At 39.6% G+C, this 18,229-nt stretch overlaps 1 protein-coding gene and 1 long non-coding RNA gene across 11 annotated transcripts in view; both read left to right on the top strand.

Annotated features, from left to right (window-relative positions):
• The first annotated feature begins 1,436 nt into the window (after positions 1 to 1,436).
• LOC112162727 lies at positions 1,437 to 3,342 on the top strand. Its single transcript, XR_002922142.2, has 3 exons — positions 1,437 to 2,114; positions 3,002 to 3,046; positions 3,244 to 3,342. It is a non-coding gene; the product is annotated as an uncharacterized LOC112162727 (long non-coding RNA).
• An 840-nt stretch (positions 3,343 to 4,182) lies between these two features.
• The window catches only part of sec31a (SEC31 homolog A, COPII coat complex component), a 22,587-nt gene continuing 8,540 nt past the window's right edge, over positions 4,183 to 18,229 (top strand). For all 10 annotated transcript variants that reach the window (XM_024299888.2, XM_024299884.2, XM_024299881.2 and 7 more), the window contains exons 1-19: positions 4,183 to 4,423; positions 5,267 to 5,346; positions 5,561 to 5,684; positions 9,196 to 9,394; positions 9,465 to 9,560; positions 9,635 to 9,775; positions 9,842 to 9,984; positions 11,582 to 11,681; positions 11,758 to 11,919; positions 13,079 to 13,231; positions 13,309 to 13,539; positions 13,618 to 13,692; positions 13,770 to 13,811; positions 15,893 to 16,138; positions 16,315 to 16,417; positions 16,943 to 17,121; positions 17,197 to 17,323; positions 17,395 to 17,540; positions 17,889 to 18,062. In XM_024299888.2, coding sequence (XP_024155656.1) covers positions 5,268 to 5,346; positions 5,561 to 5,684; positions 9,196 to 9,394; positions 9,465 to 9,560; positions 9,635 to 9,775; positions 9,842 to 9,984; positions 11,582 to 11,681; positions 11,758 to 11,919; positions 13,079 to 13,231; positions 13,309 to 13,539; positions 13,618 to 13,692; positions 13,770 to 13,811; positions 15,893 to 16,138; positions 16,315 to 16,417; positions 16,943 to 17,121; positions 17,197 to 17,323; positions 17,395 to 17,540; positions 17,889 to 18,062 — 2,520 coding nt within the window. In that variant the 5' untranslated portion in view covers positions 4,183 to 4,423; position 5,267. The remainder of the gene's footprint in view (positions 4,424 to 5,266; positions 5,347 to 5,560; positions 5,685 to 9,195; positions 9,395 to 9,464; positions 9,561 to 9,634; positions 9,776 to 9,841; positions 9,985 to 11,581; positions 11,682 to 11,757; positions 11,920 to 13,078; positions 13,232 to 13,308; positions 13,540 to 13,617; positions 13,693 to 13,769; positions 13,812 to 15,892; positions 16,139 to 16,314; positions 16,418 to 16,942; positions 17,122 to 17,196; positions 17,324 to 17,394; positions 17,541 to 17,888; positions 18,063 to 18,229) is intronic.

Here is an 18,229-nt window from a genome sequence, read left to right as displayed (position 1 = left end):
TATATTTGTGCTTACGGTAGACGAGCAGAACTTCTATCTTTTGATATTTATTTTGTCAAATATTTGTTATCAGAGTGCTAATATTGTGTGGCTTATAGGTCCACAAACTGTTAACTATTAACTAAAGTTAGACAGCATTGTTTTTCAATGAAAGTAATTAGATTCCCTTTTGTTTGTTTTATACTAAATAAACTTGTAAGAAGAATGAACAGACGGAAGATCAGCAGGAACATGACTGGACTGATGGAGACCAACAGCTTTCCAGGATTATGTTTGACTGAATGCTTACAAGACATTAAACCCAGCATGAATTTGATCAGCATGGATGCAGATTACTCATTCAATCAGGAAACAGATTGAAAAATACATTTAAACATGAAATGTCCAACTCGGATTATCTTTTGACCTATTTCCAAAGCGTTCCCAGTGGTTTTTTAGTTTTCATTTTGATATTTTTACCCAAAATAAAAAAAACATAGTTTCTTCAGAGTGGCAGGAGTTAATTAGAAATTCACCTCTGAGTTGTGGGCGCCTCCATTCTCTTCCTTTTTCTGAAAGCCCTCTGTTTATGGCGAGCAATATAATTTCTATCCAGCTGCACAGTTCTGATCCAGATTCCAGCTCAGACCAGGAAAACAAAGACGTTCATGGATGCATCAGAATTCTGCGTCACAAATGCAATGTTTTTCAGAGTTTTGTTTTTAAATCTGCTCCTGATTCATTGTGATTTGAACAAAGAAATACTCAGAAATTGAATTTGAAGCTTAATTTTCTTTATATATGTCCTTCATTGTTTGAAAAATACCACAAAAACATTATATTCATCAGTGGGCCTTTATGGGATAAATACTGACATCTGCTGTCTAACGATGGTACTGCAGCACAATTCCAACTTTAGAAAATGTTTCTCCATTTGATCAGAAATCAGAATATGCTGTTTCAGTTTGGTTGTACTTTATTTAAGAAGTTTAATAAGATACATTTTTAGCCTCTGCTAGCAAATACCAGAAGATTTAAAACCATATAGAAGTTATTGCGAAAGGGAAAGCTGATCTGATTTGTGAAAAGTTTTTTTTTATTATTGATTTTTAAAATTCCAGGTTAATGATTCTATTATTGGGATTCAGAGTTTAACAAGAATTTCCGTGTAATTTGAAACCCTCAAGAACTAATTTAAAAGGAAAAGTTACACATTCTTTCCCCTAAAGCTGGTCAATCGGCATACTTAAATGCTTCCACACACCTGACTCAGATCATCATTAAGCTGTGCATAAGCCATGGAACTCAGGCAGAAAAACAGGCAGGCTGCTGGATCCTGAAGGCCACAGTCCTGTCATGTCCACATTTTAGGGTAACAAATGACCTCCTTTGTTTATCACCTTTCCCTTTAACTCGATGGTAAACTGAATATAGAACCTCTAAAGGTATGGATCAAATTCTCTATACTTGGATCCCAAATTATAAATGTTTTTAAAAACCTTTTGCTTTGCATTAGATATTACCCACCTCGGAAGCTTTTGTAGTTTGGAAAACCAGTCTGAAAACTTTCTCCTTCCCTTTTTGGTCATGATTTCACCTTTTTGTCACTTTTCAAGACAATTTTTTTTAATGAATCTTTATTTATACTTCACTTAACAACACCATCGGGGTACCAAGGACCATGATATTAAAAAAATATAAATGAGGGGAAAAAAAGCAAGTTAAGAGCAAAAATGAAACAGAATAGCATAACATTAAACTTCCACCTCTGCGTTTATTTTTTTTAAGTCCTGCCTATGGATGTGACATTTTTATGAGTTGCAGATTATTTTAGGAGGAAATATCAAAACAACAAAAATAGAGTTCTTTGAATGTTTTTTTTTTCTAGCCAAACCATTTCATATTTCAAAATTGCAGAGAAATGTTTGGTTTTGCAACACTATTGTCTACGAAATTAAAGTCTTACTTTAGAATTTTCGGGATTTTTTTGTTTTTCGATTCAGTCTATATCCCCTACATTACCCAGAATGCTTTTCAACTCGTCAAAGCATTGTAGTGCGCATGCGTGTCTATTTTATCAGGCGGTGAAAATTCGCAGAGAATCATGGGATGCGAACTATGGACGCACGTGCAGGGTAATGCTTCACGATAGAAACCTGTTTTTTCCCCTATAAGATAAATATTATTTTTAAATATTTTGTAATTTTTCGAGAAAAGTTGTCTCGCTAAAGGTTAATTTGTGTTCAAGACATAACTTGAAGGACTATCTTCCTCAGTAACAATGGCTTAATCCCGGAAGGACATTCATATCTCTAGTTCGTTTTTCCATTGTTTCTTTGTTACTTAAAATATAATGTTCAGTCATAAGAACGAGGATTATAGTTGGGTAAAACTCTCAAAAATACCTCTTTGCTTTTTAGTTCATTAATACTTTTATTTTTCTACAACACACGCAGTTTATTTGCAAAAATGCATTCAGAGCTTAAGATCAAAATTTAATACAATCTCGCAACTTGTTTGATGACGTTTTTGTTCAATTGTGTTTAAATTCTGATTTCTTTTTATTCTTTAATGCAGCTGTGGTCTGTTAAGCGCTTTGACAACACCTGTCTGACAGGTGGTATCGATTTCCCGCACAAACTTTTATTTTTAAACAAACTACTTAACATTTGAAGCATTAATTGTGACGCTGACAGTTCTCTGTAGAAAAGACTTGTTTCAGCCATACATAATTGAAGATCCACAGTCCTACTAACAGCAGACACGTCTGCTTTTGGTCCAGACCAGGACTTTTTAGCAGCTGCAGGAATCTCACACATTGTATAAACATTTCCCAAGAAGCCACAAAGGATTCAGGCTCTAAGGAAACGTTCCCACATGGTTTATCCAGCCTCGCACAGCAGTGTATTTTCTTATGTCCTTTGTTAGACATCCAAGGATCAAGTTTGTGCTCCTTTTTTGTGTTTATAAAATGCAAACATTTGTGATTGATTTTAAATGATTTTCTTTCCTATTTTTACAGAACAATTCAAGACGTTCCTGAGACCAGAGATGAGCTGACGTTCTTGTAGGTATTTTTAGTTGAACTGCAAACCGATTCACAAAGCAGTCCCAATGATTAAATCAATCACTACCCATCTGACCCACACATGTTTGGGAAAGATTATACGTTTGCTCATAACTGAGGGTTCTGTGCTCCTTTATGACGGACTCTCAGCTCGAGGGAAACGCTCCGGCCCGGCTGACGTGTTTTTTCTGTTCCAGGTTTGGATCGTTGAGACTTCAGGTGATCTTCACACGACCTTCAGGTCCCAAACTGCTTTGACTTTTGTGTGTTTTCTAATAAAATTGTTTTGAAGAAGATATAATGTGTACAGTGTTTTATGTACAATCAATAACATATATTTTATTAAACATTTCTTTCATACTTTATTTTGTGTGGAGTGACTTTTATTTATTTGTGTTTCTATTTTGATTGGTTGCCTTAATTTCTGTTAAAATGATCAATTTACAAAAATAAAAAGACAACTTGCACAATTTAAATTTAATTTCTATTTTCATTCCACGTAATGAAACTGAACATCACACATTATTTTAGCTGCGACTCAAGTCTTTGATAAATTAGCAATCTTAAATGACCTAGTTTTATTTCATAGCTTCATAATTTAACTTTTTCATTAATTAATGGAACTTTACTCTTATGTATAAGTTATGGACAGATTAGGCCCATACAGTTAATGTGACAGAACTTATACCAAAAGGTTTTTTTTTTTTTTTCTTTAACTGAAAAACAATTTAAACGAAAGTTTAAAATGTTTCTTAAATGAAAATTTTTATGCATCAGTTTAAATATTTAGCTTTCAAGTTTCATATTTTTAATATGTTGATTAAAAGGTAAAATATCTCAAAAATTTTCCGAATAACATTTCCTTATTGAATTATTAAGCAGTTATAACTTTTTAAAATTTGCTTTAAGATTATTTTAAGTTTAGCTCCGCTCTTAAAGCTTTATTTTACATTTTGTTTGAATCAAAAGTTATGAACAGTTAATTATATTCACTCAGTGGGATTTTTCTTAAACGTTTTTAATTGATTTATTCCAAAAACATTGTACTTTTTAAAGAAATATGCGATATTTTGCATAGTTAGCACGTTAGCAGCTAGAAGCCGGAAGTAGCACGTTAGCCACTAGAAACCGGAAGTCGCCGTTCTTCTTCGTGGGAGGAGGAGTTTGTTGCTTAGTGCCACGTTGATGGAGACCAGTGTGGACGTGGAGATCTGTCTGGAGCTCGCAGCCTGGAGCCGGTAGCCTCTTCCTCCGTCCTCTGCTGCAGTTCACCTCGGATCGAAGCACAAACGGGAGTTATTGTTGTTTTCTTCTGCTTTCACGGTTGCGTTGATGTGAGGAGCCGAGAAGGAAAAGAAGCTAAGCCGCTTTAGAGAAGTAAGTGGATCCGTGCTACCTGTCTCATTACCGCGCACAGGTAGCTAGGAGGCTACAGAAGACAGTTTGCCCTTTAGGCTGAGACTCATTTAACACGTGTTTCACTTTCATTGTTTCCTGCTGTCAGGGCTGTTCTGCTTTTAAAGGACCTGTCAGCTGTTAGCTTGATGCTAGCTGCTGTTTTGAGGGAAATCCAAAACAAACCAGCGAGTTTGTGATTTTAGAGCCTCTTTCTGCAAACAACAGATTTGTTTAAAATACACAAACCTGCTGCACTCGTGCAATATTATTGTTTTCTCCTAATGAACCGGAGAAATGTTCATCTAAATTTCTTCTTTATTCGTGAATGTGAGTTTAAACTTGTTTACAAAGAAAATCACTGCATCTAAATTAACATCAAATGGATTTACATGACTTATGCAAACACATTTACAAAACTCTGAAAAGGATTGTAGTTGCAAAGGTTGTTTATTAAGTTTGAGTTGCTGTAATTATAGTTGCATTTTCTTTTAATTTAATTGCTAAACCTGGTTAATTTAGTTTATTGGATTGTTGTTAATTGAGAGGCGAAGCTGGAATCCACAAAAAAATCTGCAAACTACCTTCAGGGTTTGTCATAAATGTGCTGTTTTCTTATCTATAGGACTCAGAACTTAGAGGATCTGTCGGCCTGGTGTGTGCTGTAAAAGATCAACTCACTGGTTAAAATATGTTTAAAAGGAGACAATGTTTATGATTTCCTGTCTTAAGGAATAAAGTTTGACCATTTTTTAATTTTTTGCTCAGTATTCATGTTTGGTTTTTCCACAAGGCTTGCAGTAACTTGTACTTGTTTTCTTCCAGGATGAAGCTCAAAGAGATCAACCGCACAGCCATCCAGAGCTGGAGTCCTGCACAGCACCACCCCATCTACCTGGCCACAGGTGAGAGACTGAGTGTTATAGTGTTTTAACTTTCAGATAATGTTGTATATCTACCTTCTTAAATATTTTTAAATATGTTTTTTTGCGCATGTAATTATTTGGATTCAATTTGGCATCAAAAACCAAAAAATGTTATTTATTCTCACGTGTTCTCCGCGATCGTCCAGCTGGGCTTCAGTAGAATTTACAGATCCTCTCCTCACATCTCCTGCAGGAACATCAGCCCAGCAGCTGGACGCCTCTTTCAGCACCAATGCCTCCCTGGAGTTCTTCGAGTTGGACCTGGCCGATCCCACTCTGGACATGAAGTCCTGCGGCTCCTTCTCCTCCACCCACAGGTAGAGCAGCTTCTCTAGGAGTCTCTGAGCATCAGCACTGGATCTCCACCCATCTGCTGCTCGAGAGTTTGTTTAAGTCCTGCAGCAGATGATGGTGAACATCAAGTGGTGATGTCAAACTTTGGCCAGAGTTCTGCAGAGTTCTTTTTACATTTTTGCAGATTTTATTTTGAAATATGTTGGTGAAACATGCAGACATGCAGGCGGTCGAGTTCAGCTCTGCTGTGATGTTTTCCTCAGAATCCAGAAAATTGTTATTGGTGGCAGATATGAAAACATTTTACATCCCAAAGAACAGCTTTGTGTCAGAAGTAGCAGAAACGGACTATAAACGTGCTCCCGTCATTCCACACACTTTCATCCCTGAAGATCCTGATTGTAAAATATATTTTTAAAAACTGCAGCAGAGTTTGGTGAAAGATTAAGGTGGAAGGAAAGGGAAAAAAACAAGGTCATTCTGTGAGGAAATGTTTACGTCCCGTTGGCTGTGTGAAAGTCGTCCCTTGGGGGAGCGGTGAGGTGCAGACACAGCTGCGCTCAGGAACCATTTGGTGGTTTAACAGGGAGGCATTTTTAGTCTTCTAGGATTTGAACCCACGACCTTCCAGTCTCAGGACGGACACTCTACCACAAGGCCACTGAGCTGGTATGACATATGGAAAGCAGAAGTTTCCATCAGCATTTGTAGCTGTTGGAGTTTAGAGGAGCAGATTAAGGGAAAGTCAGAGGTCAATAAAAAAACTGCATTGGTTTTGGGGTTAAAATCTAGTTTTACAATTTTCACCTTTGAAGGACTCCAGGTCACAGCCGAGGTGGAGCACTCCAACCTACCGGCCGCCGACCATTACTGTCTATGTGACAGTCGTTAGTACTGGACTGCAGAATCATAAAACCACAATATACATCTTTTCTGTTTTATTTCCAATCTAATCTGAGGGAAGTTTTATTTTGAAAAACTACCAGATGCTCACCACAACATCTGATTCGTTGTTCGGTCATGTGACCAAAATCTAGGGGTGTAACGGAGCTCAAAACTCACGGTTCGGATCGTGTCACGGTTTAACAGGAAAAACAAGAAAATAGAAGCCTATAACTACTTTTTAAAAAGCTTTAAAACATGTATTTGAGAAAAACATAAAGTACTTCAAAGCATAAATATACACTCACACATCCTTGAACTTTGAACATCAACAGAAGTGTCGAAACATGTAGTTTCTGATCACATTCACATGTCTAGAGACCAAATCTACATAAACGGAGAGAAAATCCTAAATATGCAATTTTTTATCAAATTAAATCTTAAATGAAAAATAAAACTTTATTTTTTGTTGTATTAATTGCAGTATTGAAACAAATTATGGGAACATTTAAACATTTCAAATAATGATTATCATCTGTTGTACATGTGCCGATGAGACGCTGATATGCCGCTTTTCCAAGCGATTTTTGATACCTTAGGCTTGCCGTACTGCCTTCCTCTGAATGCACCTCCCAGAGCTTCTGCTCCTCACAGGGAGATCTGGACCCAGACACGGAGATGTGCTCCGGTGCTTTTATTCAGCTCTTCAAAATAAATAAATCTCTCAGTATCCGGATCCTCTATGACAAGTTTGAGAAATGTTTTTGACAGAAGCTCCTCCCACACGCGCCGGGAGCGTCGGGTTTTGGAAAACCATCAAGAAGCAACTTTGACGCGTGTTAAAACAGAAACGGCGTACAGTACATGGATTTGATGCAAATTTCTCACCTGTCAATGTTGACAAATTGATTTTAATAACGCGCGCCAGGAATGCAGTGGCTGCGGGGAGGGGGGGGAGTGATCTGGCGAACCGTGGCCAGTGATCCGGACGGACCGCGGATTATCCATGATCCGTTACACCCCTGCAAAAATCCATCTGCTATTTTCTTAGAGGAGCTGCTCTGACCTTTAAATTGAAAGTTTGTTTATGCAGAAAAGAGGAAACAGAAGAACCTTCGACTTCAGAATAAAAGACACAAACCAGGAGTTTTTACTCCAAATATGGATTTATTGTGAAAGTTATAACCACATGATGATTATTCATAATAATCAGCAACTGGCTGTCTAATGTTACGAGGATGGTGCTAATAAAGTTATTCAAATGTGGTGTTTATGATTAGAAAATACCAACTTTAGCGGCTTACTTTTTCTATTTATTCGTTGCACCTTAAAAGTCAAATGAGGTTGAAGTTGGCGTTTGATTTTTTTTTAGCTTCCACTTTGACAGTTATGAGTCAAGAGAAAATGTATATCATATTTAAATGGTTCCTACAGGAAATCAAATGAATAAATAGAGTTTAAAGCTGATATTTTACAGATGAACTTTACCCTCAAAAGTTAAAGGAAACTGGAAGCTAAAAGACCAAAAATTGGACGACGACATTAGGTTTGACATTAAACCGGTCCGTGGTCTGACAAAGGTTGGAGACGACTGGATTAGACCAGAGGAGCTCCTGGATTTAGAGGAGGTTCACTCTGACCTCCTCCAGACTCCTTCCTGCTTCACATCTGAGTGGGAGGCTCTGGTCCAACCACGGACTGTATACATACTCTTAAAAATCATATTTTTTTTATAAACTGACCAATCAGATGCCTCAATAGTGGGTGGCGCCTGCTGATCCCCACACCCAGCATTCAAAATGTGCGACAGATTTCTTGTAGAGGTGTCCGCCCAACAAGCTCGCTCCTGATTGGTTAGAGTGGTTGTCATAGAAACTCGGATCACTGCTGACTTACATTGTCCGATTCCAACATGTTGACGTTCATATCATGAAAAAATGGCGCCTGAATTGACGTAATGTGGTTGGAACTGTTTTCCATGGATGATGTCACTGTCACTCTGTCCAGTTCTCATGTACAGTCGGGGGAAATCGATCCGGCGATATATCGTGATATTTAATTTGTCGATACTTGTATCAATTTAAAATGCTGATGAGATGATATTTAAACAGTCATTTAAGAGCGTCTTTCAGCGTCTTACTTTTGTTTTTGACTTAAACCTCCAACCACTAGATAGCAGCACACTGAGCCTCTTTGAGCAGTTCTTCACTGCGACCAGTATTGCGGTGCTTCGTAGCGACTCAGATAAGAACAAGTGAAGCAATACAGCTTAAAAAAATATTGAAAAATGGTTCTGGTATGGTCTCGGGACACTCGTGATACGTCGCACCGTGATATGTATCGTGTTGCCAGAGTTTTGCCTCTGAATTTTGTCTCAACATTTTTTAGTTCTTTTTTACTTTGAAATTCTTTTTTTAATCTTTGATTTTGTTTATTAACCCCTTAACGTCTGAATTTATTCCCATCTTAAAAAAAAAACTCACTTGTGTTTTTGCTTTTAAGTAAATGCTACATTTATCTAATTTTATGGCTAATTTAGTTTGTCTCAACACGCATTAAAGGGTTAAAAGTCACAGTAAAAACCAAATTTTTGGAGTTTTTTTTTTGGACTCTAAACAGTCTGGTTTGTCCCCTTGGCCCCTCCCCCTGCAGATACCACAAGCTGGTGTGGGGCCCCTTCGGCATGGACTCCCAGGGTCACCCGTCTGGCGTCCTGATCGCGGGCGGTGAGAACGGGAACGTGATCCTGTACGACCCGGCGAGGATCATGGCGGGAGAGAGCGACGTCGTCATCACGGAGAGCGACCGGCACTCGGGGCCGGTGAGGGCTCTGGACGTGAACCCGTTCCAGGTGAGGACACGGTCAGTACTGCTCATTTAAATCCAGATTCAGATCCAGATTAAGACCTCTGCTTCATCAGGCAAACCTGGTGGCGTCGGGCGGCAACGAGTCGGAAATTTTTATCTGGGACATGAACAACTTTGGTTCTCCAATGACGCCGGGACCCAAAACTCAGGTACAAGAGTCCTCCACGGTAAACGGTAAACTTGCACCAGATCTGGTTCTGAGTTCTCCGTGTCCGTCCTGAAGCCTCTGGAGGACATCAGCTGCGTGGCGTGGAACCGGCAGGTCCAGCACATCCTGGCGTCTGCCAGCCCGAGCGGCCGAGCGTCGGTGTGGGACCTCCGGAAGAACGACCTCATCATCAAAGTCAGCGACCACAGCAACAGAGTAGGTGGGCGGTCCTCCAGTCCCCCGCGGCGCCCCGGCCCGCCTCTCATGCCAGACTCTTTGCAGATGCATTGCTCCGGCCTGGCCTGGAACCCGGAGGTGGCCACGCAGCTGGTTCTGGCGTCGGAGGACGACCGGATGCCCGTCATCCAGATGTGGGACCTTCGCTTCGCCACCTCTCCACTGAAGATTTTAGAGAATCACACACGGTAAACTCACCTGTTACTCCCACCTGTCCGTACAGGTGGATACGGCTGTCCTCCATACGTACAGCCTAAAATAGGCATTTGCCTATTTATTATTTGTTTTATTACTTATATATATGTATTTTTACAATTTATTTTAAATAGTTTTATTTATTTATTTGAATTTACTTATTTTTAGTTTACGCATTTATTCATAATTTTATTTATATTTGCATTTATGCATTTATTTACACTTTATTTAGTGTTATGTTTTTTAAAATCTTGTTCAATATTTATTTTTCATTGTAAAATCGTTCTGCAGAGCCTCAGGAGTTAATTAGAAATGCTCATGTGGGATGTGGGCGGGACTGCTAGCGCCAAAGTTAGCTGTGCTAATTTCCCAGCATTCATTTGTTTACATTCTTTCTTGCTAGCTTAAAGGGTCTCACACCTCCAAGCTAACATTAGTGTAGCAAAAAAAAAGGCAAGCAATATCGGAGCTATCCAGTCGTACAGTTTTGAGTGGATGCATCAGAATTGTGGCAGAGCGGGGAGACTTTGGCCCCGCCCATGGCGCTTTCATTACTGAAGGGATTTGCTAATAATGCAAAAGCTATTTGCAAAATGTTAAATTTGCTAAAAGATTGGAAATTTAATTAAAGCAGTATGAAAGACAGTTGAAGTTGACCTAAATTTAAAAAAAAAATGGTTGAAAAATTGCTTAAAAACCCATAATATGTCCCAATTTTGCCAAAATATTTAGTGTGTTGCTTAAATATGAGCTAATCTCCAAATTAGCAAAAAAGCTAGCTAGCTGCTTAAATACTAGCTAAACTCCAAAATAGCCTGCCATTCCTCCGTAAACTAAATCAAACGAAAGTAGAAGCTAAATTCTAAATTATATTCCTAAATTAGTCTAAAACAACCCAGTAGATAACAAATGAGCCAAAAATGTTAGCATGTTGCTAAATAGAAGCTACATTTTAAATTACCATAAAAAACCTCATTAGATGCCAAGTTGGTCAAAAAGCTAACTCGTTGCTTAAATAATAGCTAAACTCCAAAATAGCCTAAAATTCCTCCGTAAGCTAAATTAGTCAAAAATGTTAGCATGTTGCTAAAAAAGCAGCTACACTCTAAATTAGCCTAAAAAAACCCCAGTAGATTTTTTTTTCTATTAACAAATTCAACATTGCATATCACACTGAAACCCCATAACACATTAGCCAAAAATGTTAGCATGTTGCTAAAATATTAGGTAAACTCAAATTTTTTGAAAATTACTTTTAAAGATAAAGCCCATTTTTATATTAAAGACTCTATTGCTAATCTAGACTTTCTCATTCATTTCCTTTGGGGCACATTTTGCTCAATATTTCAAAAACTATGAAATTTATGAATACTAAAAATATAAGCAGTAACGTCCTGATTGAGCTGAACGTTCGTATGAAAAACATACGGAAAGGAGCAGGAGAATGTTTACAAAGCATTTACATATTTAAGGAAATACTTAGAAACGCAGTTTTAATCTTAAATTCTTTTTTACAATTCCTCCATCATGGAAAAAATGCTACAAGAGCGTGCGGCGTCATGTGACGACTTTCCCGTTTTCCACCTGCAGGGGGATCCTGGCCATCTCCTGGAGCCTGGCAGACCCCGAGCTGCTGCTGAGCTGCGGGAAGGACAGCCGGATCCTCTGCTGGAACCCCAACACAGCGGAGGTGAGGCTCTCCCGGCGTCGCCCGGTCGACAGCTCCGTCCTCTGCCGATGTTGAAGCCGTGCGCTCCGGTCCGCAGGTTCTGTACGAGCTCCCCACCAGCAGCCAGTGGTGCTTCGACATCCAGTGGTGCCCCCGAAACCCCGCGGTGCTGGCGGCCGCTGGCTGCGACGGACACATCGACATCTTCTCCATCATGGGCGGCAGCAGCCGGGCGCAGAGTCAGAGACACGCCGACCAGGTGACGGGCTTTCAGAACCAAAGCGTTCCCTTATTTCATAATTTGCAGACTTTGTATTTCTTAAATATTCTCAGGTTTTGTGCTGCTGCTTCTGTAGAAACTTTAGTAAAATGTGGAGCAAATTCTGAGCTTCTGGATCAAAGTTCACCCCATAAAACTGCAGTTTTATGGTTCTGCTTATTATTTTACACAAGCTAAAATATTTCAGACTTTTTATGTTTTTATAATTTGAAAAGAACGAAAACGAAATATTTAAAAGTAAGAAATTACAATTTTATGCATAAAATGAGTTAATTTAAAATAAAAATCAACTAAACTTAATCTGAGTTTTTTTTCTGTCCCACAGCAGCTGTGAAAATACATTTTGGGCATAGTGAACCCCTCTCCCGCTCCCAAAAAAGTGATGACATCACAGTGGGAGAAACCATCTTCCATGAAGGGGGACAAGATCTAAAAAAATCGTGTAAAAATCCACTAACGAAGCAAAATATAGATGTCTAAAGGAAGTTTTAGAGTTATTATGGGATGGATCTAGGACTGTTTTGTGACAAAGTCAGAAATTTGTCCATTTTTACATTTTTGCACTTAATGGGAAAGAAAAACATTTATTTGAGCCATCTTAACAAAATTGCAACAAGTTTAAATCTACAAGCAAAGTTTCTTTTACCTTTGACCTCAGGAAGAGGCCGCCATTTTCAAAAATCGCATCTTTTTTGCTGTCTAAAAATTTAAGCTCCTCTTATCAAAAATCGTTGGTTTTAATTTAAAGTTTGTAGATTTTACTCGCCGTTAGCGAGGCGAGCTCGCAAAAGTAGCTTTTTTCTAGCATGTTTTTTTAACCCGAATGTTGTGAATATTTCACACATGAATCCTTGGCTCATGCTGAATGAAACAATACGACACACGAGCATATAAGAAAGTGGGCGGGGTAAAAAAAAAACATCCGTTGCTATGGAAATTTAAAAATGTACTTTTTTCGATTCTTCTAAAAATAGCACGGATCTGTCCGTCACCCCCAGGCGACCAAAAAATGAAATGGTTGCTATGGAGATAAACCAATAGAAGAGGCGCCATTTTGAAAAAACTTTATTTGCCACATACACAAAAGGGGGCGACAATGGCGGGTAGCGGTTTTAACTTTTGGTTGTTCCTGTTGCAGATCAGCAACTCCTTCGGTAACATGGATCCTTTTGGGACGGGCCAGGCTTTACCTCCACTCCAGCTGCCCCAAAGCTCCGCCCCTCCAGCTTCAGCCATCCCTCTGAAGAAACCCCCCAAGTGGATCTGCCGGCCTGTGGGGGCTTCGTTCGCTGTAATGCAAACATCTTGACGATTTTAGGTCTGCGGGAGCAGCTTTTCAGCTCCTGACGCTTTGTGTTGTTTTGGCAGTTCGGAGGAAAGCTGGTTTCTCTGGACAACGCGAAGCCGCAGGTGCAGCCGCAGCAGCAGCCGGCGTCCCACGTCGTGCACATCAGTCAGGTGGTCACAGAAACAGCTCTGCTGGATCGCTCCGAGCAGCTGCAGGCCACGCTCAGCTCCGGGAACTTCGTGGGTTTCTGCCAGGAGAAGATCGACGGCGCTGAAAACCAGTTTGAAAGAACTCTCTGGTCTTTTCTGAAGGTACGAGTCACACCAGAACGTTTTCAGGAGGTTTTTTTAAAGAAGTTCAGCTTCCATCAGACTTTGTTGTGTTTCCAGGTTAATTTTGAGAGCGACGTTCGCAGCAAATACCTGGAACTTCTGGGCTACAACAGAGAGGAGCTGGCCTCAAAGGTAGCGGAGGATCAGCGGTTCTCCTTCAGACGTTTGTTTCTCAGCACTGAGTGACGTTTGGTCTGTTTGTTCGGCAGATTTCTGCAGCTTTAGCTGAAAAACCTGCAGATGCTCCACAGGTAAGACACAACACCTTCCAATACTATTATAAGTATTTGAATCAACTTTATTTGAATCATGCATCTGAGCACAAATGAGAATACAAAGAGATTTAAATCCAGTTTAGGGGCAAAAAAGTCAAATATTTATCCAAACCGGTCAGAATATTTGATGAATTTCTGTACATGTACTCATTTTTTTAAATTGTGGTAATTTGATAGTTTGTTTCCATGGGCCAATCAAAAGAGTCCCAGTATGGAGCCCTGTGGAACTCCACATTAGATGGAGAACTAGAAAGTTTAAATTAAAAGGAAATACACAAATACTAGTCAGAAATAGATTGATCTAACACTTACTACAGCACCTCTTATAAGCCTCAAAAAGTGTTTGCTGTGAATTATATCAGTTTAAATGTCAAAATTTGATCCCTCAGATGTCTACATTTAATATATTTAATCCTTTTGACTTGTTTTTGGTCCAAAATTTTATTTATCAAAGTGAATTTTACCGTATTTATTGGTTTATTTAAATGTTTTTAAGATAAATATATTTTTTGGTGTGAATGCAGATGGAAAGTTAAGTATTAAGATCTAATAAATGTTAAGAATCAGATTATGGCAACTTTATACAAAAATATTATTAAAACTTAATAGGGTTGGGATTACATAAATCTGCTTCTTTTCCATCTTCCTTTAAACCAAACAATTAAACTTTGTTTGACAAGCATTTAATGGATTGTACTATACAAATGCAAGGATGTCTTTCTATGATCATTTGGGGGAAATTATTTTTTCAAGAAGAAAACATCATTTTCTTGGATTAATTGTCTAATTTATTAATTAATCCTAATTTCTAAGTCATTTTTTTCACACAGCATTTTGATTTATTCACAACAATTTGAATAAATAAATACCCTGAAATGCAAATTTAATCCTGATGTATTTCCTCCATCATAAGAAAAACGCTACAAAAACATGTTAAAACATCAGAGAATCTTTGTTTTCATCTAAATCTGTTTGCAGTCTTTTAGTTTTGTGTGCAGGAAGTGTTGCAAAAGACAAAAAAAAGCCTCTTTTGTTTCCTCTTTTCTGTTCAGTCTGTGTTAAATCAGAACTCTGTTTGTTTTTTAGCTTTTTTTGTTTGGATCCTTTCACAGCAGAGTTTTTCTTTTACGTCGTTCTCTGAAAATGCAGTTAATGATAAAGTAAAGAGTCTCAAAGTTCAGAGAAAAAACAGGGAAGTTCCAGATTCTTACAGCAGTTTTTATGCTCTGATCCTTCAACATCTTTTTATGGTGAAATAAAACGAATATTAAAGTTTAACGAGACGCGCGAATGGTTTGAGAAATGCTCTGGCGATCTGATCGCAGAGGTTTCTGTTTCAGGAAAATGTCGAAATGATTTTAAGGAACTGAAAAAATTAAAAGTTGGTTTGACCAGAACTTTTCCCCGAGTGAACCAAAAATGGTTGTCATGAAAAAAAGGGGAAGTTTAATCAACAGTTCAACAAATGATCAAAACAGAAAAGGGAAAAATAAAATTTAAATTAAATAAAATTATTCTCAGATAATCTCAGATTAAACATAGACAATTTTGTCATTTATTTTTATTCTCTAAATGAAGCTGCATTGATTACACTTTTATTTGACATAAAATATAGACAAGCTGGGGAATAATATGAAATAATCAACCATTTATTCATTAATTTGAAACAAAAAATGTCCTAATTTATTATTTTATAGCAAATAAAATTAAAATACACTAAATTTTCGACCAAATATGTTAACAAAACATTTGAAAAAGACAAGTTGGTTAAATCTTTAAGGAACTGAATGTTCAAACTAATTATTAAAATCCCAATTTTTAAATTAGGGAAGAAATCTGTCTCAAACTCAAACTCAAAATCTGCAATAAATGAATAAAAGTTGTTGCTGATCATTCATTGGGATCAAAGGTATGAATTAATAATTTTGTGGGGAAAAAAAAAGATTTTTTCTTTGTATTCATTGTCGGTTGTCATGACAAAGCAGCATAGTTTTAGTGTTCTGTTTTGGGGATCGGTGAGAGTCTGGTTCTGACCCGTTTTCTGTGGCGCTCTGCAGCCGGAGCCGTCTGCTCCCGCCCCTCTGCAGCCGCCTGCAGACGTTCCTCCCGCAGACGCTCCAGAAGCTGCTTTTGACTGGATCGCAGCCGCAAACTCGCAGCCAGCCATCACTCTGAGTCCAACTCCAGAGTCCGAGGAGCCGGAAGAACCGGCCGCAGACGGCCGAGAGGAAGATTTGGAGGAGGAAGAGGAGGCCGAAGAGAAAGAAGAGGAGGAGGAGGAGGAGGAGATTCCCCTGAATGAGGTATGAATCCAGGACATCTTGGCTCCAGATTTCAGAATAAGAGCGCGTGTTTGTGGGCTGTGTGAAGTAGTGCCCACCACGATTAGTCGACTAATCGACTATTAAAATAGTCGATTAGTTGTTACTTTATATTATAATAGAGGGTGACGGTCCTGTCCGACCTTTTCCTGTTTCAGGACGTGGTGGCTCCGGCAGAGGAGATCAGTCCAGTTGAGACGCCTGCCGAGATCCCGACTCCAGCTCCGACGCCTGCAGGAGTCGCCCTGAGCATCAGTCAAGGTATAAGCTCCGCCCTCGAGGTCCTCCATGAGCATGATTTCCACTGATTCATGTTATTTTGACGCTAAATATAGAACGTTTGTTAATCAGTCAGAAAGTTGACGGCTCTCAATCATCTCTGATGTTCATCCCTCCCCAACAAAAACTTTACAAGGTTTTATTTCCAGTCTGTCAACACTTGAATTCATGGCAAAAATCAGGAGAAACAGGAAACGGGTCTGGCTTTCAAAATAAAAACTGTTCTACTTTCAAAATAAAAATGTCCAGAATTTTACTTCATATTTAGGGAGATGAGCCCATTTTAACCTCGGACGACAAAAACATAACATCATTTATGACACAAAAGATGCATTTTGCCTGAACTCAGAGCGGGACAACCTACTTGACACGGGGGTGGCAGGACAAACCACTCCTCTGGAATCCGGGGGACAGATCCAAGACGATGTGAAATTTAAAAAAAAGACCAAAAATTGTTGAAAAGTTTGACAGACGTTTGTGTTCTCTCTCGTTTCCGGCTCCCCCCAGATGTGGACGGGCTGATCACTCAGGCTCTGCTGACTGGAGACTTTGAGGCCGCCGTGGAGCTCTGTCTCCATGACAACCGGATGGCGGACAGCATCATCTTGGCCATCGCCGGCGGCTCCGAGCTGCTAGAAAAAACCCAGAGAAAGTATTTTACCAAAACGCGCAGCAGGATATCGAAGGTCAGAGCTGGGAGACGACGGCGAGATCCTTGACGGGGGTTTGTGTTTTTGCTGACGGAGCCGTCTGTCCCGCAGCTTATCAGCGCCGTCGTCATGAAGGACTGGCACGACATCCTGAAGACGTGCGACCTCCAGAACTGGAAGGAGGCTCTGGCCGCCGTCATGACCTACGCTCAGCCTGAGGAGTTTTCGTCCCTCTGCGGTGAGTCCAGCGACGGTTTCTCCTGAACGTCTTTCCTCCTCCGCCTTCAACGCCTGCCGTCTTCTCACCAGACCTGCTCGGCGGCCGGCTGGAGGCCGCGGAGGACGCTCAGCTGAAATCTCAGGCCTGTCTGTGTTACATCTGCGCCGGAAACGTGGAGAAGCTGGTGTCCTGCTGGAGCCGAGCGCAGGGCGGACGTAGTCCTCTGTGTCTGCAGGTTTGTGAGCAGACGTCTGATGGGTTTTACAGCTTTAAGCAGCTTCTCTTCCACGATCGTTTCACTTCAACCAAGAAATTCCTAAAAGATTTTTGGTGATTCAACAATAAACTTTCACTCAATATCATTTTTGTTTTATCTTCATGCATCATGACTTGATTGTTAAAGATAAACGACTGTAATGGTACAAACATCAAAACAATATGCTCTTATTTTGAAAAATGGTTTAGCGTACAAACAAAAGAGTTAATAGGAAATATTTGGTTTAATGTATTTATTCATCCTGAAGCAGCACAGAAGTTCAGGTTTGATCTCCTCCTGCTCCTGTCCGGCTCCGTGTTTCCTCAGGATCTGGTGGAGAAGGTGGTGGTGCTGCGTCAGGCGGTGGAGCAGACCCGGCATTCCGGCCCCGCCGCCATCGGCGTCCTGCTGGCAGAGAAGATGAGCCTCTATGCAAACCTGCTGGCCTCTCAGGGCAGTCTGGCCACGGCCATCAGCTACCTGCCCGACAACACCGACCAGGTATGGGGGTGTTCCCGCCCTCCTTTCATCTTCTCTTCTTTAATGTTTATTTTAGTTTTGATGTAAAATTTGGCTTCTCTTTTGAGTTCTATTGAAGTGTTTTGACTTCAAGAAAGATTGTTTTGTTTGTGTGTAATTTAAAATATTTTTTGTCTTTTTCAAAATAT

This window comes from Oryzias melastigma, linkage group LG12, assembly GCF_002922805.2.
Source record: "Oryzias melastigma strain HK-1 linkage group LG12, ASM292280v2, whole genome shotgun sequence".
Classification (NCBI taxonomy): domain Eukaryota; kingdom Metazoa; phylum Chordata; class Actinopteri; order Beloniformes; family Adrianichthyidae; genus Oryzias; species Oryzias melastigma.
The sequence above is the reverse complement of the archived record's forward strand: the minus strand, read 5'-3'. Positions and strand labels throughout refer to the sequence as shown.